Source organism: Lupinus angustifolius, chromosome LG16 (assembly GCF_001865875.1).
Source record: "Lupinus angustifolius cultivar Tanjil chromosome LG16, LupAngTanjil_v1.0, whole genome shotgun sequence".
Classification (NCBI taxonomy): Eukaryota; Viridiplantae; Streptophyta; class Magnoliopsida; order Fabales; family Fabaceae; genus Lupinus; species Lupinus angustifolius.
Genome location: NC_032024.1, coordinates 16,907,664 through 16,927,390, shown reverse-complemented (window position 1 = coordinate 16,927,390; position 19,727 = coordinate 16,907,664). Strand labels below are relative to the sequence as shown.

Here is a 19,727-nt window from a genome sequence, read left to right as displayed (position 1 = left end):
AACCTCTTTTAATCTTAAATAAGTGAACAAACATCCTTGGTTACAAAAGAATTCTATTTCTATATACTTAATCGATTAAACTTTATAAAATAATATATAAATATTAGTTTATATTTTTATAATTTTTTTTATAATTGATATTTTTTAGTTGAACATATAAATTAAGTGGGATAACAATATAGACACATTCCTCATAAATTGAGTATAGAGAAGACATAGATATTCAACATTCAGATAGCAAATCCACTTTATTGGAAGATGTAAGAGTGTTGGTGGGTGAAAAGATGGGTCATGAATTTGCACGTTGGATTTGGTAGACACATAGTAAGAGTGAGTGACATGCGTAGTTACCACAGACACCTGGATATTAGACACATCCCATTCCTTTTTATAAGAGGATTAAATTTATGCACTGACAGTGCAAAGATATATATATAATTAGTGTATTATCTACCATTTATTTGGATTATTTTTTCTGAAAAGTTAATGATGATTGAAAATGAATGTTAGATAATACAATAATAATGTACAAAACTCTTACACTATCAGTGTATACAACTTTTTCTGTTTTATAAATACATCTTTATACATTTTGAGTGTGTTATGCCACTCCAAAAAAAGTTGATGAATCTTCCACCTAATGTCATCTTTCACCTAATGTCATCTTACATTATTGATATGAATTTTTTATGTTGCAACATTTTGTATAAGTTGTCAACTAAAGGTTGGTTTTTGTAATAAGGAAGGAAAGTTTAATAACTTACTATATGCATTGTATGTTTGTAACCTGAAATATTATGGTGAGTAGTAGTAGACCTGAAATATAGTATAAGACCTGAAAATTTAGAGATTAAAATTATCAAAGTAAAGTGAAAAAACTAAAGTCACATGAAAGAAAGATAAGTGACAAAAATGAATAAGATCATCTCGAGTAATAAAATATAAATACTAAAAAAAACAGCAAAAAATAACATGATGTAACATTTACATCCTTTTATATATAATGAAACATATTTATACAACTTAAAATCAAAAGGAAAAAGAATTTTTCTCTCCGGTAATAAAGAAAATCCTAATTACACAAAAATGCAATTATACTTTAATTAAATGTTTGCTAAAATAATAAGAGTAGTACTAGTATCCAAGTAAAGTATATTTTTCTTCCATTAATCAATGCAGACCCTGTGAGAAATTTTACTTAGCAACCTTCTTAAATTCCCTCACCTGCTTAACAAACCAAATACTCCACATTCTATTCTCTCTTTTTTCCCTTTAAATATTCATCTTCTTTCCCTTCTCCTTAGACAAACAAACACCATACTATAGTAGTTTGTGTCATGGCTTCACACTCTTACACTTGTTCCAAAATGCCTCTCATCACCTTAATATTTATGCTTATGCTTTTTGTTGGATTCTTCCCCCCATTGAGTTCTAGTATTGGAACCACTCATTTATCAGGATCAGCATGTCTTAAAGTTTCATCTTCTGAATTTGTTGGGTTAGTGAGGGAAGTTATTGATATTCTGAAACAAGTTTCTTCCATTTTGTCCAAGTTTAGTAGTGGCTTAGGAGATTTTCGTCTTTCTCATGCTATTTCTGATTGCCTTGATTTGCTTGATTTGTCATCTGATGAACTCACTTGGTCTGAATCTGCTACACAAGATCCCAAAGGTACCATTCTCCATTCTATTTGCTTTCTTATCAAACACTTATGAAACCAATCAACCACAAATAATTTTCTCTGTTATAATTTTCTCTAACAAACTTTATATTATTCATTTAACAGTTAAATGTATGAATCTTATGCAAAAGCATCCTACTATGAATCTTTGCTATCATGTTATGTACCCATTAATCTAATTTATGAGTTCCTTCAATATTTTATTACTCTGTTTTTTCCTCTGTTCTTGGAAATTGAAAACACTGGGTCTTCCCCCATAATTGGTAATTCACTTTGTTGTGAGCTATTTTATTACACTCACATTTAAAAACAATGTATATTTTTTATTCATACATTAAGTACTCTATTCTATAAGCTTGAAAAGTGTAGTAAAAATATTACTGCATGGGGTACAGGAAACATTTCCATTTACTTAAAAATAGGAGATAAAAATAATTTTATTTGTTAGGAAGAGAAGTAATATATATAACAGGTGTCAACCTCCTCTCCAGTACGGAAGAGACCAGTAGTACAATGCAAATTATTTTCTTAATTTTTAAATTTATTTCATTAAAAAATAAGTTAAAATCAAAATTGGTTGATTATTTTGTGCCATCATCTTGGTTTAGTATTGGAGATGAGCCTGATTCATATATGAGTACTGAAGTTGATATTACTAATGTTGTAGGGAAGCATAACAGTACAGGAAACCTTAGTTCAGATTTAAGGACATGGTTAAGTGCTGTCCTTGCAAATCCAGAAACATGTTTGGAGGGATTTGAAGGAACCAACAGCATTGTAAAAGGTCTAGTATCTGCTGGTTTAGGCCAAGTAACCTCATTGGTGAAGCAGCTCCTAGCACAAGTGCATCCAACCACAGAGGATCATCACTTTAACAAGGACCAATTTCCTTCTTGGATAAAACCACGTGACAGACACCTGATCCAATCAAATGGTGTAGCTGTTGATGCTGTTGTGGCTATAGATGGAAGTGGAAATTTTACTAATGTGATGGATGCTGTGTTAGCAGCACCTGATTATAGTATGAAAAGATATGTGATATATATTAAGAAGGGTGTTTATAATGAATATGTTGAGATTAAGAAGAAGAAATGGAATATTATGATTATTGGAGATGGTACTGATGCAACTGTTATCTCTGGTAATAGGAGTTTTATTGATGGTTGGACCACTTTTAGATCAGCTACATTTGGTAAGAGCATGTTACTCTTTCTCTTTTTACCTATCTATTTATTTTCACTTCAACATATCCAACAATTAACTTTTAATCTTACTAAGTGGAGAGTAGATAAATCGAATGACATCATTATATATTGTGACAATTAATTAATTTTGGTTGTGGTTACTATAATCTTCTATTTGATGAGATGTGGTGTAATATCACATATTTATACAATTTTTATCTTTTAGTAATATGTTGACAAAATTACAAAAACTTTATAGACTTACATTCTGATTGGGACACCTCATAAAAATATGAAGTGATAACAACCATTATTTTAACTTTACTGTATTCAACTAAAAAAATGTTGGTTCAGTGGTGTAAGGCTCTGCTAGATCTTTATGATGATCAAAAGGTCAATGGTTCAATTCCTGGGAACGACATTTGTTGGAAGGGGCAGCTACGAACCCCGAAAGGAATTAATCCCTTACCAAAAAAGGGTAAAAGAATAAATACCCTTGCTAGAATAAAAAAAAGTCTAATTTCAACTGTGGGTAGGGACTAATCACCAACATAGTGCATGTCTTCAATAACTGTTCACTCTAAATGGACAAGCATGATGAAATGAATGCAATGGCCAAATCTGTTTTGATGAGGAATCACTTCAGAGTATTAAAAATATGCTTAAATAAAGCTTCTACTTTCAACACTATGTAGGGCCTTAGTACCTAGCATTAACTAACATAACACAAATCTGCAACTAACTGATAATTAAATGAGCATGTGCCGCAACTATAATCTTTAAAATGCTTCAAGTTCAAGTCTTCTTAAGTAGCTGACATATCTGACAAAATTTCTCATGTTAACATCATTCTTTTCCTTCTTTATGTATGTAATCATGTGAAGCTGTCAGTGGAAGAGGATTCATAGCACGAGACATCACTTTCCAAAACACTGCAGGACCAGAGAAGCATCAAGCAGTAGCACTAAGATCAGACTCAGACCTCTCAGTTTTCTACAAATGTGGCATTTTTGGTTACCAAGATAGCCTCTATACTCACACAATGCGCCAATTCTATAGAGAATGCAAAATAAGTGGCACTGTTGATTTCATATTTGGTGATGCAACTGCAGTGTTTCAAAACTGTCAAATCCTAGCAAAAAAAGGGTTGCCAAATCAAAAGAACACAATCACAGCACAAGGTAGAAAAGACCCTAATGAACCAACTGGTTTCTCAATCCAATTCAGCAACATAACTGCAGATTCTGACCTTGTACCATTTATTAACACTACACAAACTTATCTAGGTAGACCATGGAAGACATATTCACGTACCATTTTCATGCAATCATATTTGAGTAGTGTTATAAGACCAGAAGGGTGGTTGGAATGGAATGGTAATTTATTTTTGGACACATTGTACTATGCTGAGTACATGAATTTTGGACCAAGTGCTGGATTATTTAATAGAGTGAATTGGACAGGGTACCATATATTAAATGATTCTAGTCTAGCTAGTAACTTCACTGTGGCACAATTTATTGAAGGGAATCTATGGTTACCTTCCACAGGTGTGACCTTCACTGCTGGATTGAGTTGAGTGGTTAGATAGAACTTTCTCATCATGGGTTCTTTATACTTATATAAAGCTATTATTGAAGTTGTTCTTTATATCAAAAGAAGAAAAAAATAAAAAGTGAAGATGTAATGATGTTTCACTCTAGTGAATTAGTATTTTTTGGTTGTTTGGATGGTAGCAGCACTTGAATCCAAACCATCTTGATAGATTCACACCAACTACCAAAGAGATCAGGGATCTCAGTGATAAAAGAGAAATTAGACACAGTGCAAAAGAGGTGCAAATTCACATTGAAACTTGTGTTTGTAGAGTTTTTTTTTAAATGAATGTGGTTAGTGAAATACTTATTTTTAAATGTTTTTCTATATTGTACCTGCACATGAACACATGCTTATGAATCAGGAGAAACAAGTTTTTATTATGTAAGGTGATATAAAAATAGTAAGATGAATAAACAACCCCCAAGAAAGAGGAAAATGAAAAGCAAAACCAAATCATGAATAAAGCCACTTTTTTTTGTTGTTATGGAATAAAGCCTCTTTGATGAGTAGGTTAATGGAAAATATATAAGACATACCAACTCACGTATTTTACTTTCTTTTATTCTTTCTGATTCATTTTGTCATCTTTCAATATAATATGCTGTATGACTGTATCTGATTTTACTATCCCTCATTAAACTCAACCATTTTCTTTGTATCTTCACATTCAAATCATTTTCTATATCTATATATCCTCTCATATATTTATTTCTACATTTTTCTCAAAGATATTAGCTGTTCTTAACCAATAGTCTTAAAGACAATAAAAAACGCATTAGGAAAACCCATTTTTTTATTTAGAATAATGTTATATTCTTGCACAATAATGTTCTAATTTTAAATATTTTAGCATGGCTTGCATATAAGATGATGGGTTGGTTTTATTTACTAGTATGTTCTATTTTTGGGAAATCTAAGTCAAACCCTCAGAAAAATGAGAGAATGATATTAAAAGCTGGTTAAAGGATATAATAAGTTCACATGAAATAAGGTTGAAAATGAATACCTAAAATATGTTCATTTGGAATTCTTCACAAACAAACTTTCTAAAAATAGAAAAACCGAAAATGTTGCATGTCCACTATTCCTTGTTTTTCCCCATGCAAACCGCAAAGGTTCTAAACAATAAAAGAAAGCAACCATGCATAGAGAAAAAAGAGAGAAAGAGGAACTATCTCTTTGTTCTCCGTGCCTTGTTTTCAACTTTGCACACTAAGGCAGGTTTCTCATATCTGCCTTAGAACAATTTACAAATGGCCTTTCAGGATTTTGAACTCATTACTGAAAGGCGTAAAAATGAGAAGAAACAAAAGACCAAGAAGAGAATCATCATTGGTGTTGTTTCTGCCATTCTCCTTGTTGGTCTCATAGGTTGTGCATTCTTTGTTGCTACAACAAAATATGGTTTTGGTCAGAAACAAAATGAACCTTCTCCTGAAAGCAACAACAATATTGCACATTCTGAAAGGGTTGTGAAGATGGTGTGTAGTTCAGCAGATTATAAGCAAAAATGTGAAGGGCCATTGAGTGAGGCTGTGAAGAAGGATCCTGAACTCACACACCCTAAGGATATTCTTAAACTATATGTTAAATTTGCTGATGAAGAGGTTAGTAAGGCTTTTAACAAGACCAAAACATTGAAGTTTGAGTCTAAAGAAGAGAAAGGTGCATTTGAAGATTGTAAGCAATTGTTTCAGGATGCTAAGGAAGATTTAGCAGCCTCTATATCAGAACTTGGCAGGATTGATTTCAATAAATTTTCATCAAAAACTCCTGATTTTAATAACTGGCTAAGTGCTGTTATCTCTTATCAACAAACATGTATTGATGGTTTTCCTGAGAATTCAAAGTTAAAGAAAGATCTTAATACCCTCTTCCAAGATTCTAGGGAATTCATTAGTAACTCACTTGCTATTGTGAAAAAAGTTGGATCATTACTTTCTACATTCCAATCAATTGGTGGTCGTTTGTTATCAGAGAATCATGATTCTCATGTTTTTTCTTTGGACAAAGAAGGTTACCCTGAATGGATTAAGCATGAGGATAGGAGGGTTTTGAAGGCTGCTGATGACAAACCTACACCTAATGTTACTGTTGCAAAAGATGGCAGTGGAGATTTCAAAACCATCTCTGAAGCTTTGGAAAAAATACCTGAAAAATATAAGGGACGTTATGTAGTTTTTGTTAAAGAAGGAGTGTATGATGAGACTGTGACAATAACAAAGAAAATGCAAAATATAACCCTTTATGGTGAAGGATCACAAAAGAGTATCATCACTGGCAACAAAAACTTTAGGGATGGTGTCCGTACTTTCCTAACTGCAAGTTTTGGTAAGTATAGAATGCCCTTTATAATTCACACACACAACAAAAACTTACATTACATGCATGGTGCACATAGATACTAATATTCTATACTATAATTGCTATACATGTATGGTGCAGTGGTACTAGGAGAGGGATTTATAGGCAAAGCAATGGGATTCAGAAACACTGCTGGACCAGAAGGCCATCAAGCAGTGGCTGCTAGAGTACAAGCAGATCGCGCAGTTTTCGCGAATTGTCGATTCGAGGGCTACCAAGACACTTTATATACTCAAACCCACAGACAATTCTACCGTAGTTGCATCATCACAGGCACCATTGATTTCATCTTCGGCGATGCAGCCGTTGTGTTCCAGAATTGCATCATGAATGTTAGAAAACCAATGGACAACCAACAAAACATGGTCACAGCTCAAGGAAGAATGGACAAGCAACAAACCACTGGCACTGTTCTTCAAAAATGTCTTATCAAAGCTGATAACACGTTGGTTCCAGTGAAGGATAAAATCAGAAGCTACCTTGGAAGGCCTTGGAAAGAGTTCTCAAGAACCATTGTTATGGAATCTGAGATAGAAGATTTCATTCACCCTGATGGGTGGACACCTTGGGCTGGTGACTTTGCACTAGAAACATTGTATTATGCTGAGTTCAATAACACTGGACCTGGTGCTAGCACCAAAGCTAGGATCAATTGGCCTGGCTATAAGGTTATTAACAAGGAGGATGCTACTAAGTTCACAGTAGATCAATTCTTGAAAGGTACTTGGGTCCAAGGCACTGGTGTACCTTCTATTCAAGGCTTGTACTATTAATTAATATCACGTGGCTTGGCTTTCGATGAATGGTAGCTAACAAAGAATAAAAATGGGTTGTCTCTCATCAATGAAAACATACAATTTTAAACCTTTATTATTTTTTCTATTCTAGTTTTATCGCCATTGATGTGTAATAAGATTTGGGACAACCGATCTTTGTTCGCTAGTAACATATGTTACATGTTCTTGGCCTTGTTGTAATTGGTGTTAATCACTTTGATGAAAATTTATTCTACCTATGTTTCACAAAATGTTGAAGTACATACTACATAGAATTATACAAAAAGATATTTGTTCTAGCTGATAAATCGTATCTCTGTACAAATTGATGTCAAGGAAACTAAATCTTATCTTTTAAAACAACATATTGTGCCCAAAATTTTCTAATGCAATTTCTTAAATTTTAGCAATACAAATTTTTGCTTCTTCAAATCTCAGCACAAACCACCTTATTAGGTCTTATGTTAGTTATGAACATAAAAATTGAATGCTACTGACTTTTTTTTTGAGAGCAAACATTTTTTAAACTTTAACTCTTATAACGGTGGTAAAATTAGTAATAATGTACATAAAATTTATAGACATTTTTAGGAACCATACCATTCTTTAAAGTTACCTTGTGAGCAAAGCTAATATGCCTATTAAAATTTCTGAAATACATTTTTAGATATGGAAACACTTCATGATCTTATGGGAAAAAGGGTAAATAATCTTTATACTAAAATTATCATTACATATTGACTGAGTAGGGATTACAATTTGAATTCGAGTTTAGGATATTCACGTTCATTTGATACTTTGTGCATAGAGGTTTTTTTCCTATCATATCTTTTGTACATCAATTTTGTTAATTAAACTACGGAATCTTCAAATAAACATTACAAAATCTGGCATGTCATAACTCTAAGATTTCTTTTAATGATTTAGATCCTATATTATTATATTAAGCAAAAAAATATCTTAGACCATTATATTTGAAAATGTGGAAAATAATCGACCTCCAAAATGTTGGAGAAAAGAAAGTAACACAGCACACCAAAGAAGAAGAAGGAATGAATTGAATGTATATTATTACTTCAATGTAAAAACAATACACGTGTAAACCTACTATTTATACTAACTAGTTACTAACTTAAAAAACTATCTTCCTACTAATAGAGATGAATAATTAGTTATTTCTAATACAAAATATATAATATATTTTTTATTTATAACCCCTATTAATCATTGGTATTGGTGCAATAACAGTTTTTTACTCAAATGTATTTTTTTTAATAAATTAAAAGAAAGGAAATTCTCTCTCATAAGTATTGCATGGTAGGGATGTGGATCACATTTCTTATTTGTGTCTCAACTCTCAAGCCAATTAAAAAGTTTTATTCAATTAAAAAGAAAAATTAAAAAACAGAAATAAATATTTTATTATTATTTATAAAGTTTAATTTGTTAGAGATATGAGGACAAAAAAATTATAGGATAGAGTACCCTTGTCCACATTGTAGAGGCTAAATGACCAGTATTGTTACAATTGATGTGAGCTTGTGGGAGAGGACTTAAGCGTTTTGTATTTAAAACTTTTCATTTTTGTAATTTTATTTCCTTTTGAATTTTAATTACTTTTGTTCTATTTTTATGAATCGTTTTGACTTCATGCAAATCCATGCACACAGACATGATAACCGTAGTAAATACTAAATACTGCTCCCATTGATAATGATGAGTTTGGGAAGATGAGAGTGGAAGACATCTCTGTCGATTTTATGAGAGATATTTATATGAAAATGCTACCACTAAAAAAAATTAGAGCTACCAATTTGGTGCGTAAAATTGAAAATTTTAAAATAGTCTTAAAAATGTTAAATATAAATTAAATTAGTTATTTTTAATATATATATATATATATATGTGTTTCATAAATTATGTTGACTCATTCTTACTTTTGCATAATCAATTTGGTGCAAGCAAAATTTATAATGAGCCAATATGCAAAGTCAGCAGTGTAATGACAAATATCATATTATAAGTCAAACATAAAGTTTTGGTCTTAGAATATGCTAAAGATCTTATAAGAATGGGGACATGCAAGAAAGAAATAGAAGAGTAGAAACACTCATGACACTCATATTATGTCACACCATTTAATCAAAAGATAGTGTTGAATATTTATAACTGCTTTATATTCCTTTTCTTTTTATGTATATCCATTTAAAGAAGAAATAAGTATATGACCATTGTTCCTATGTTAATATCAAAGAAACATTTTCCTTATTGGAAGGAGTTTGTGATCTTCAGTTTCTACTCTCTCTTATTCATTCCACAAATTCTGCATAATGAAAGCACAACCAACACTTCCTTCTTCTATTTTTGCACTGATGAAGCTTGAATGACTCTCAACCACTAATTTTCTGCACCCTTCATTCCCATGGAAACATCACTCCTTTAAATTCATTGGTATGATAACAATAAAAACAAGTCTCACTCTATTTGCAACCAAACTTAGTTTCCACATTGTTCATTAGTTAAATGTCTCAATAGCAGGCAAACATTTGTTTAAGATTTTATATACATACATTTGTATATCTATCTATTAGTTAAGTTTCTAGCTTTGTACATAACAACAATCTCAGGCAACAAAAGATGGCATCAAGAGGAAAATCTTTTAATCAAATGATGTTTCTATCATTGTTAGTAATGAGTTGTTTTGCTTTGTTGGGTCAATGTCATGAACCTCATAATGTAGAAAGAGAAGATGATTCGGTTGGTCCAATATGTGATCAAACCCATCATTCTCAAACATGTGTTCCTCCCTTAACATCATTGGTTCCTAGTTGCAACCCATTAGATGTCAAATGTGGAGTTGATGGGGTTCTAAAGTTGCTATGTAGCACAGCAATTTACAAGGATAAATGTGAAGAGCCACTAAGTGAGTTAATTGGAAAGGAACCAAAAATCACAACCCCTAAAGACATTCTCAAAAACTATCTTAAATTTGCTGCTGAGGCTGTTTCGAAGGCCTCAGACAAGAGCCGCGACTTGAAGCTTGAATCCGAACAAGAGGAAGGAGCATTTGAAGATTGCAAGCAGTTGCTTCATGATGCAAAGGAAGATTTGCATACTTCTGTGCATGAAATTGGAAAGATTGATTTCAATATATTTTCCACAATGACTCCTGATTTTAATAGTTGGCTAAGTGCTGTTATCTCATTCCAACAAACATGCATTGATGGTTTTCCTGAAAACTCAAAATTGAAGAAAATTCTTAGTAATCACTTCAGGGATTCAAGAGAATTTGTGAGCAATGCCCTTGCAATTGTGTCTAGAGTTAACACTATTGGTATTGAAGGCGGTTTGTTTCCACACATTCCTAAGTCCCCTTTTGGTCCTTTGGACAAAGATCCTATTGGTCATTTGGACAAAGATCCTATTGCTCCTTTGGACAAAGATAAGTTTCCAAAATGGCTTCACAATGAGGATAGAAGGATATTGAAGGCTGCTGATGATAAACCTACACCTAATGTCACTGTTGCACAAGATGACAGTGGAGACTTCAAAACCATCTCTGAAGCTTTGGAAAAAATACCTGAAAAGTATGAAGGACGTTATGTGGTTTTTGTTAAAGAAGGAGTGTATAATGAGACTGTGATAATAACAAAGAAAATGCAAAATTTAACCCTCTATGGTGATGGATCACAAAAGAGCATCATTACTGGTAGCAAAAACTTCAGGGATGGTGTCAGGACTTTCCAAACTGCAACTTTTGGTAAGTATAAAACTCCCTTTTGAAATCACTAACATATATATATATATATATATATATATGTGTGTGTGTATGTATATATATGTGTATACTTATAGCATGGCTATCATGTTTGGTAAGCTTAGGTAGCATTAAATAGACATAAGATAGAACAGAAAACATGGATTATGTTCTGTTGTTTGATATATTTTAACTCTTATTGCTATATATGCATGGTGCAGTGGTACTAGGAGAGGGATTCATAGGCAAAGCAATGGGATTCAGAAACACTGCTGGACCAGAAGGGCATCAAGCAGTGGCTGCTAGAGTGCAAGCAGATCGTGCAGTATTCGCGAATTGTCGCTTCGAGGGCTACCAAGACACTCTATACACTCAAGCCCACAGACAATTCTACCGTAGTTGTGTCATTTCAGGCACCATTGATTTCATATTCGGCGACGCGGCCGTAGTGTTCCAGAATTGCATAATGAATGTTAGAAAACCACTAGACAACCAACAAAACATGGTGACAGCACAAGGAAGAATGGACAAGCAACAAACCACAGGCATTGTTCTACAAAAATGTGTGATCCAAGCGGATGAAACATTGGTTCCAGTGAAGGACCAAATAAGAAGCTACCTTGGAAGGCCTTGGAAGGAATACTCAAGGACTATAGTTATGGAATCTGAGATAGGTGATTTCATTCAACCTGAAGGGTGGACACCTTGGGCTGGTGACTTTGCACTAAAAACATTGTATTATGCTGAGTTCAATAACACTGGACCTGGTGCTAGCACAGATGCTAGGGTCAAGTGGCCTGGTTACAAGGTTATTAACAAGGATAAGGCTAAAAAGTTCACTGTAGGTGAATTCTTGAAAGGGGATTGGATTCATGGGACAGGGGTACCTTCTATTCAGGGCATGTACTTTTAGATTAGTTAATAAATATTTTTATGGTTGAGCACTTGAGCTAATCACATATGCTACATGTGCTTGGCCTTGGCCTAGGTGCAATTCATGTTATATTCATTTTAATCACATTTTTTTGTTACAACAAACTAGTGAAATAGAATTATACAAGCAATTATCTGTTCTAGTTGATGAAGTTTAGTTATCATGACCTAGGAAGCATGGATACTAAGAAGAACTAATTGCATTTGGGTTCTAACGGCCCCTCTCAACAAGTGTCGCTCATATGAATTAAATCTTTGATATTGGAGATTCAATGAAACCTTACGCCAACTAGACTAACGTATTGTTAGTATATCAATAAGAGATATGATATTATATGAAAAATGTTATTATAAAAATTGAGAAATATATAGACAAATGTATTTAAAAAATATTAAATTTGACATAGAAACCATTTCAAAATATGGGTGCCATGTGAATGAAGATTTTTACTAGTTTTGTAAGCAACTTTAATTTGAAGGGCATTCAAAACAAAATATATAGTTACATGGTGAACCCAATTTGCCCCTTAAATTATTGGATTCTTTGTGTAAGGCATGGGTCATCATACTCATTAAAGTTTAAGTAAGAATTTAATTTATCTATAATTTTATATGTATACTATTTTGTTGGTTGCAAAAACAAAGTTGAACCTTGCTGAATTTTTGCAAAACTACTTTTTTTTTGTTGCTGAAACTTTAGCTTATATAACCATGGTGATAGTTAGTAATTTACATAAATTTAATACACAACTCTAATAACTACAAAGCAAATGCCTACATGTTTGGAATACTTCAGTGAATTTTAGATAATTTGAAGTGCTGCAAAGTTTATAAACCAAGTTTTCATTACTTATGTGATTCTTCATTTAACTCCATTAGTTTAATATCTCTCAATGGAATGTCATTCTTAACAAATAGAGATAAAATTCATTTTAATAATTTAAATACATAAAAAAGGACTAAGATTTAATTATAGGTTGAGGAACACCTCCCATGTACACCCAAAAATTAACACAGTATTTAATGAGAAATTGAGATATAAAAGTGAAGGGGTACCTCTCATTTTAAATAATTCTCAAAAGTTAAAGAAAAATATATATGTTTTTTATGACACATTCCTTTTTTAATGTGAAACAAGAGTATTCCATTATTTTATAGATAAAGAACAAATCTTCTTTGAATGCCTAATTACTCTCTCAACAACTATTATTTTTTGAAAATTGAATATTGCTTTTTGACCTTATATAATAGGTGATGATCAAGTAAAGTGTTACTTAATTTGATTAACATATTGTTGGTGCCTAACATATTTAACAAATCAATTTGTATAATAACTTCAAAAATTGGTTCTAAATGCTAATTAAAATAGTCCAAAAACATATATTCCCAAGTTTTTTTTAGAAAATTTTAACTTTTGAAAATATGTTTGACAAAGGAGATGAAAATATGGATGAAGGAAACTATAAATATGTTTTTGTTCTTAGTAGAATAATATTCTTTTTATTTTGGTCACCCCATAAAACACCTTGTTTATTTTAATTGTCCTCCCTTTAAATTGGTACTAGTAGTATACCCGTGCATTCGCACGGGTCGCTCCATCTTAGCTCTATGTAAGAAAAAATAGTAGATTATAAAGGTATATAAAAACTCATGATCAATAATTTGAAGTGATAAAATGTTAAAGCATCCAATTTGAAGTTATCAACCATATTATATAGTCAACCATACAATTTATAGAAGTACAAACTAACAAATCAAGAATATAAGTCTAACTAAAGTATATAAAGGTATTATAAAAACAGTACATGATTGCATGAACTATGAAGAGGCTTTTACACATTTGAGTTTTTCTCAATGTATTGGTTAGCCAACTATAGGTAAAAGTACAAAATAAAAAATCAATAATATAAGCATGGTGGAATATGTCTTAATGTGCTCTAGTTAGCATTTTCCTTAAACAAAATTCACCCAACCATCAGTATTTTTAGTTGGAAATAAGAGCAACCTCATATATAACAATCTCAAGCATCAAGTTGTCGATAGCAATAATAACACCATACAGGGAAAAAACTACTCTCTTTCTTTCACCAAATCCCTAAGAAAAATATCATAATACACTTAAATAAACGATAAGGTTCCTAGTGTAAAACCAATAAATTATACACAAAAATAGATCATAAATGTTCTTGATCCAAAATATGATTTTATCACTTGTACACGATGTTAACTCTTCACCTCTTCAAACATAAAACAATTAGAAGCTATAAGGTCTAACGATCATGGAGCTGTGTGTCTTCTCTCAAAGATACAACTTTTAAATTTTCAAAATTTAAAATAATAATAAAAGATTTATCCATTAAATCTTTCTCGATTTTATAGCTGTATGTGTATGTGTCTTCCACCAATAGTACAACTTTTAACATTTATATTTATCAAGATAACAATAATAATAATAAACATGTAGAAATTACGACTTTAACCTTATAACTAAAACGTGTCAACAATATAGCTTTAAAACTTCAAAGAATTTCTTACATTCTTCATTAGTCTATATCTGTAGTTGTTTTATGATAGTATTTGGCTCCCTTACTTATTGAAGTAGATAAGAGAGTTAATTAAAATAAAGAGGAGTAGAGGATGCCATAAAAATAATTTTTTATTGTAATATGTAACATCCCAATAAAATTGATCATTTAGTTAAAAGTGTGTGATGGAATGCAGTCCATCACTCATAGATACTTCATCTTCTTAGGAAGGACCACTATAAAATCCAATAACATCACTTTGATCCTGCTTCCACGTAGCAAAAAAAAAATAAGAATAAGTTTTCGAAGTAGCACTAAACATAAACATAAAAAATATAAATTTTAACTTAAAAATAAAGTACAATTTCTGAATATACTTATCCTTAATAAGTATTCTAGTTATAATTTTCATCTATGAAGCACGGATACTGATACGTGTGTCGAGTACGATACGTATCTGATACGTTGACACACATTTTTTCCAAAATAGAGGATACGATACGTTCAGGGATACGCGTATAAAATAATAAAAATACATAAAATATGATAAAATTATATGTGTAAATCAAAATATCCAAAGTAAAAAAATATAATGGAAATTTAAAATCATTGCCCTCCATAACAAATCTATCTTATCTTATTTTAATGAAAACAAATCTATCCTAAAATCATTGTCCTCCATAACAAATATATCTTATCATATTTTAATGAAAATGAATCCATCTTATCATGTTTTATTGGAAACGAATCTATTTTATCATGTTTTGTTGAAAACGAATCTATCTTATCATGTTTTGTTGGAAACGAATCTATCTTGTCATGTTTTATTGGAAACGAATCTATATATCCTATACTTTACTGAAAACGAATCCATATATCATATATTTTATTGAAAACGAATCGGATACGTGTCTTAATATTTATTTATTTTATTTTATTTTATTTTAATTTTTGGATACTCTATAGATACGTATCCTTCGCGAATCTGAACGTATCCGTGTCGAACACCGACACGTGAAGGTGTTTGACGAATCCGTGTTTCATAGATTTTCATTAAGCAAATCTTACCAAACCATTAGAATATAGAGCAGGAAATAAGAGAAACTCATAACAAATACAATTAACACATTAAACAACAATCTCAAACATCAAATAATCAGTAGCATTAAAAAATATATCATAAACTTGTATATTATATACCTAAACCCTCTCATAGTAGTAGAAACCAATGATTAACTTTCTCAAAACTTTTGTGTTGGATATTTATTAGACGCAAATAATAACACCGTATAGAAAAAACTACTTTTTATTTCACCAGTTTCCCAAAGAAAAATACTATAATACACTTAAACAAATTTTAAAGTTTCCAACCTAGAAGCAACAAATTCTATACAAAAAATAGACCCTAATATTTATGATCGAAAATATGATTTTATGATATAAACACCGCCTTAACTATTCACCTCTTCAATCGCAAATAATTGGAAGTGTTAATATCCAATAATCATGTAGTATAAGTTTAGGAAAAGATACTTGTGGGTACCCGTTACCCCAAATACTGCGGGTATAAGTACCACATAAATTTAGTCATTACATAATAATGGATACAATAAACTAAGGTTGTATAAGTCCTATATAAATTTATTCAAGTATACATTTATAGTGAACCATATTTTTTGGGGATTATGTTTATACTTATGTTATAAATAATTTTAACATTTCAATATTTACACATGCAATATTAATAATAGAAAATTATTAATATTTTTTATGTTATATTTTCTATTGTTACTACTCTCAATATTAGGTTTTTTTATCAAGTCAAATTTATGAGGTCTTTTTTTAACATATCTATAGAATGATTATGTTTTATTTTAGATTGATGTTCATTTTGTTTAAATATATAAATATTTACATGTGCAATATTAATATTGATCTTTGATGGCATATGTACAATATTAAAATTTGTATAATATGTGCATTTTTTTCCTGAGTATGTTTTATGATAAGAGAATAAATGCAGGATGTCATGAAATAATGAGGGAATTTCACTTCCTAATTAATTTAATCTACGATATTATCATTACTATTGTTTTTATGATTGTTTTTACTTGAATATCCACCCCAAGCCTATTCATCTAGAAATTAAATGTAATTGAACACTTATCATGGAACAAATATAATGTGCATTGTGCATGCTATTATTCTACAACATGATTAAATTAATAGATAAATAAAAATAGGACAATTTAAAAAATACTAACAAATAGGCTTTCTGGTGCCAAATATAGGACATCATAGCTAGGTACTCCCAATTCCTCTCATATTATAATAATAGTTTGGGAGGGATCCACTTACTCCACATTCTAGCCATTAATTATAGGAAAAACCAATAGTTTGAATTAATGAGTAAATTAAATCATTATATGTTCATAGAATTGATAGCTAGAACGATGAGTAAGTTAAAAAACTTACTTTTAGAATAAGTGAATCCACATTCTAATAGTTTATACTTAGAAGGATAACCAAGACGTGGGCAACATAAATGGGAGATAAAAAATACTAAACTATAGTTTTAGTCCCTCACATGCATGTTTCCATGTATAAGCACTTCTAAAAAAAAAAATACTAAACTATAGTTTTGGATTATGTTTATAAGCACTTCTAAAAAATTTATAAGGTCTTTTTTAGCATATCTCTTAAGTAGTTATGCTTTATTTTAGATTGATGCTCATTATGTTTAAATATTTGAATGTTTCACGTGCAATATTAGTATAGATCTATAATGATTATGTTTTATTTTAGATTGATTATGTTTACACATGTAATACTCGCACTATTTGGGGTACTTGCTACCCGTTACCCCAAATAATATGGATATGAGTACCATATAAATTTAGTCATTATATAATAATGAATACAATAAAATAATATTGTATGTTGTATATAAGTATCATACAAATTTAATCAAGTATATATTTATAGCATATATCTTTTAATGATTATGTTTTATTTTAGATTGATGTTCATTATGTTATATATATATATGGATTTATTGTTTTTAATATTCTGAATTTATACTATCATAAATGTGTATGTTTTAAATTAGTTTTAATATCAACAATTTTAACAATCCAATAGATAATAAAAAATTATTAACATTTTCTAAAAGTTATGTTTCCTATTGTTACTATGCATTTTACATCTATCTTTCTTATTATTACTATTTTTTACATTATTCCTTTTACATATAAAGTTATATTCTTTTAGAAAAATTTGAAGTTCCATTTCTAGTTTCTGTAAGATACATTTTTTGATACAAAATTTAAAGTTATGATATTTCTATTATTTTTTAATACACACAAAGATGTGATATTTAATGTACATATTTTAAAGAATAATTGTACATACTTTCCTAATAAAAATTGTCACCATTTATTGAAAATTGAACTGTGTAACATGTCATACATTTTAAAAAACCCCATTACAATGAACACAAATAAATAAAAGGAAACAAAGATAACATTTTTAAAATAGGATTTATATGTGTACACTGACAGTGTAATTATTTTTTACACTATCAATATATCATTCACCATTCATATTTTAGTCATTATTGACTGTCAAACAAAAGTAATCTAAGTCAACAGTAGATGATATGTTATTAGTGTATAAAATTTTACACTGACAGTGCACATATATTAAACTCTTTAAAATAGTACAACGAATGAAATGAAGATATCAATGAGAACACTTCAAGAAATAAATAAAAGGGACGTTTTAATAATTCATATGCTTACATGTAGAGGTTATTTTAATTTTATTTCAAATTGGTAATAATTCCATACAACTTGAATTTTATTCATTATGAGTTATTTTGATCAAAGAGTTATAAATATATATTCATAATAAGTATTGACTAAAATTAAGTTTATTTCAATGTGTAGAATAATTTTGTTATAATCTCATTTAAAAACTTGTTATTCTTATGTGTTTTCAGCTTCCGAAGCTATTGGTCGTGCTCATGTTATGAACATAAAAAATTCTAATCATAAAAAAAACAATATCAAATAATTTCAGTATAATTAATTTACAAATTGAACCGTTGAAGTAGCAAAATGACTTAAATGTAAGTGTGAATGGCTCACATCAGTTCCACCCAATAAAGGCATAAGAAAAGAAGGATTTATGACTGTTGTTCCTATTGCCAGAATGTAATGCTGGAAACCAAGGGCTATTGACTCCAATATTAACAGTTCAAAATATAGATATCACTATCAGTATCAGGAAAAACCAAGATAGAAATTAAAAAAAAAATCTATCAATAAAACTGAAAATGCAAGTTGAGCTTGAATCTATACATACACTAAGTCTTGAAGTTGGTCCACTGGTAGGTAGATGATTTATATCTTCTATCTTTGGAGCTTCCATGAACTGTGTAACATCTTGCAACTCTTCTTTTGCTTCCGGACCTTAATGTTGAAGAAGAATAAGGGGAAAAAATAACATGCCTAGAGAAAGCTAGATGAAAAGATTGAAACTTGTGATATATAATGTGAGAAAAATGATGACTAAGACAACCCTTAATGAAGGGAATAATGAAGAAGAAAATACAAAGAGACACATTAATGTGATAGAAAACCAATCCGAGAGGGATGGAACATTCGGTTCTCAGTAAGAGAAAAAAATAAAGCCAGTTGTCCGTCAGGTTTCTTTAGCGTCCAGACTTGTGAGAGCTTATGGAGACTCATCAAATGGTAAAAAAAGAGTTGTTTAGACTTCCTACAACAACTCAGTCCTTGTGCAGTGTTCCAATGCATTTTATACTGCAAAATCAATTACCGCAGTTAGATGAAAAGGTACATATGTTGCCCCAACCCCTGGAACCATCCGATTTCTGGACAACAG

At 30.6% G+C, this 19,727-nt stretch overlaps 2 protein-coding genes across 5 annotated transcripts; both read left to right on the top strand.

The window, feature by feature from the left end:
- Positions 1,200-4,596, top strand: LOC109329989 (pectinesterase/pectinesterase inhibitor PPE8B-like). The gene is made up of 3 exons (XM_019563929.1): positions 1,200-1,671; positions 2,349-2,873; positions 3,750-4,596. Exons 1-3 carry the CDS (start codon positions 1,338-1,340, stop codon positions 4,442-4,444), a joined length of 1,554 nt encoding a protein of 517 aa, XP_019419474.1. The 5' UTR covers positions 1,200-1,337; the 3' UTR covers positions 4,445-4,596.
- Positions 5,609-12,421, top strand: LOC109329988 (putative pectinesterase/pectinesterase inhibitor 45). 4 transcript variants are annotated; one of them, XM_019563928.1, is made up of 3 exons: positions 5,609-6,524; positions 11,094-11,364; positions 11,583-12,399. In XM_019563928.1, exons 1-3 carry the CDS (start codon positions 5,718-5,720, stop codon positions 12,272-12,274), a joined length of 1,770 nt encoding a protein of 589 aa, XP_019419473.1. In that variant the 5' UTR covers positions 5,609-5,717; the 3' UTR covers positions 12,275-12,399. The 4 variants fall into 4 exon arrangements, with proteins under 4 accessions (XP_019419473.1, XP_019419472.1, XP_019419471.1 ...); XM_019563926.1 differs by lacking the exons at positions 11,094-11,364; positions 11,583-12,399 and adding exons at positions 6,910-7,633; positions 7,743-7,851 and having other exon boundaries at positions 5,612-6,795; XM_019563927.1 differs by lacking the exon at positions 11,094-11,364 and having other exon boundaries at positions 5,610-6,795.

What these genes read in the sequence shown, in the direction of transcription:
- LOC109329988 (XM_019563925.1), top strand. Translation starts at nt 10,242, where the DNA reads ATGGCATCAAGAGGAAAATCTTTTAATCAAATGATGTTTCTATCATTG. An exon ending in TTTCCAAACTGCAACTTTTG is followed by an intron (nt 11,365 to 11,582) that starts GTAAGTATAAAA and finishes TGCATGGTGCAG; the next exon opens with TGGTACTAGGAGAGGGATTC.
- LOC109329989 (XM_019563929.1), top strand. Translation starts at nt 1,338, where the DNA reads ATGGCTTCACACTCTTACACTTGTTCCAAAATGCCTCTCATCACCTTA. An exon ending in TGCTACACAAGATCCCAAAG is followed by an intron (nt 1,672 to 2,348) that starts GTACCATTCTCC and finishes CTAATGTTGTAG; the next exon opens with GGAAGCATAACAGTACAGGA. An exon ending in TTTTAGATCAGCTACATTTG is followed by an intron (nt 2,874 to 3,749) that starts GTAAGAGCATGT and finishes AATCATGTGAAG; the next exon opens with CTGTCAGTGGAAGAGGATTC.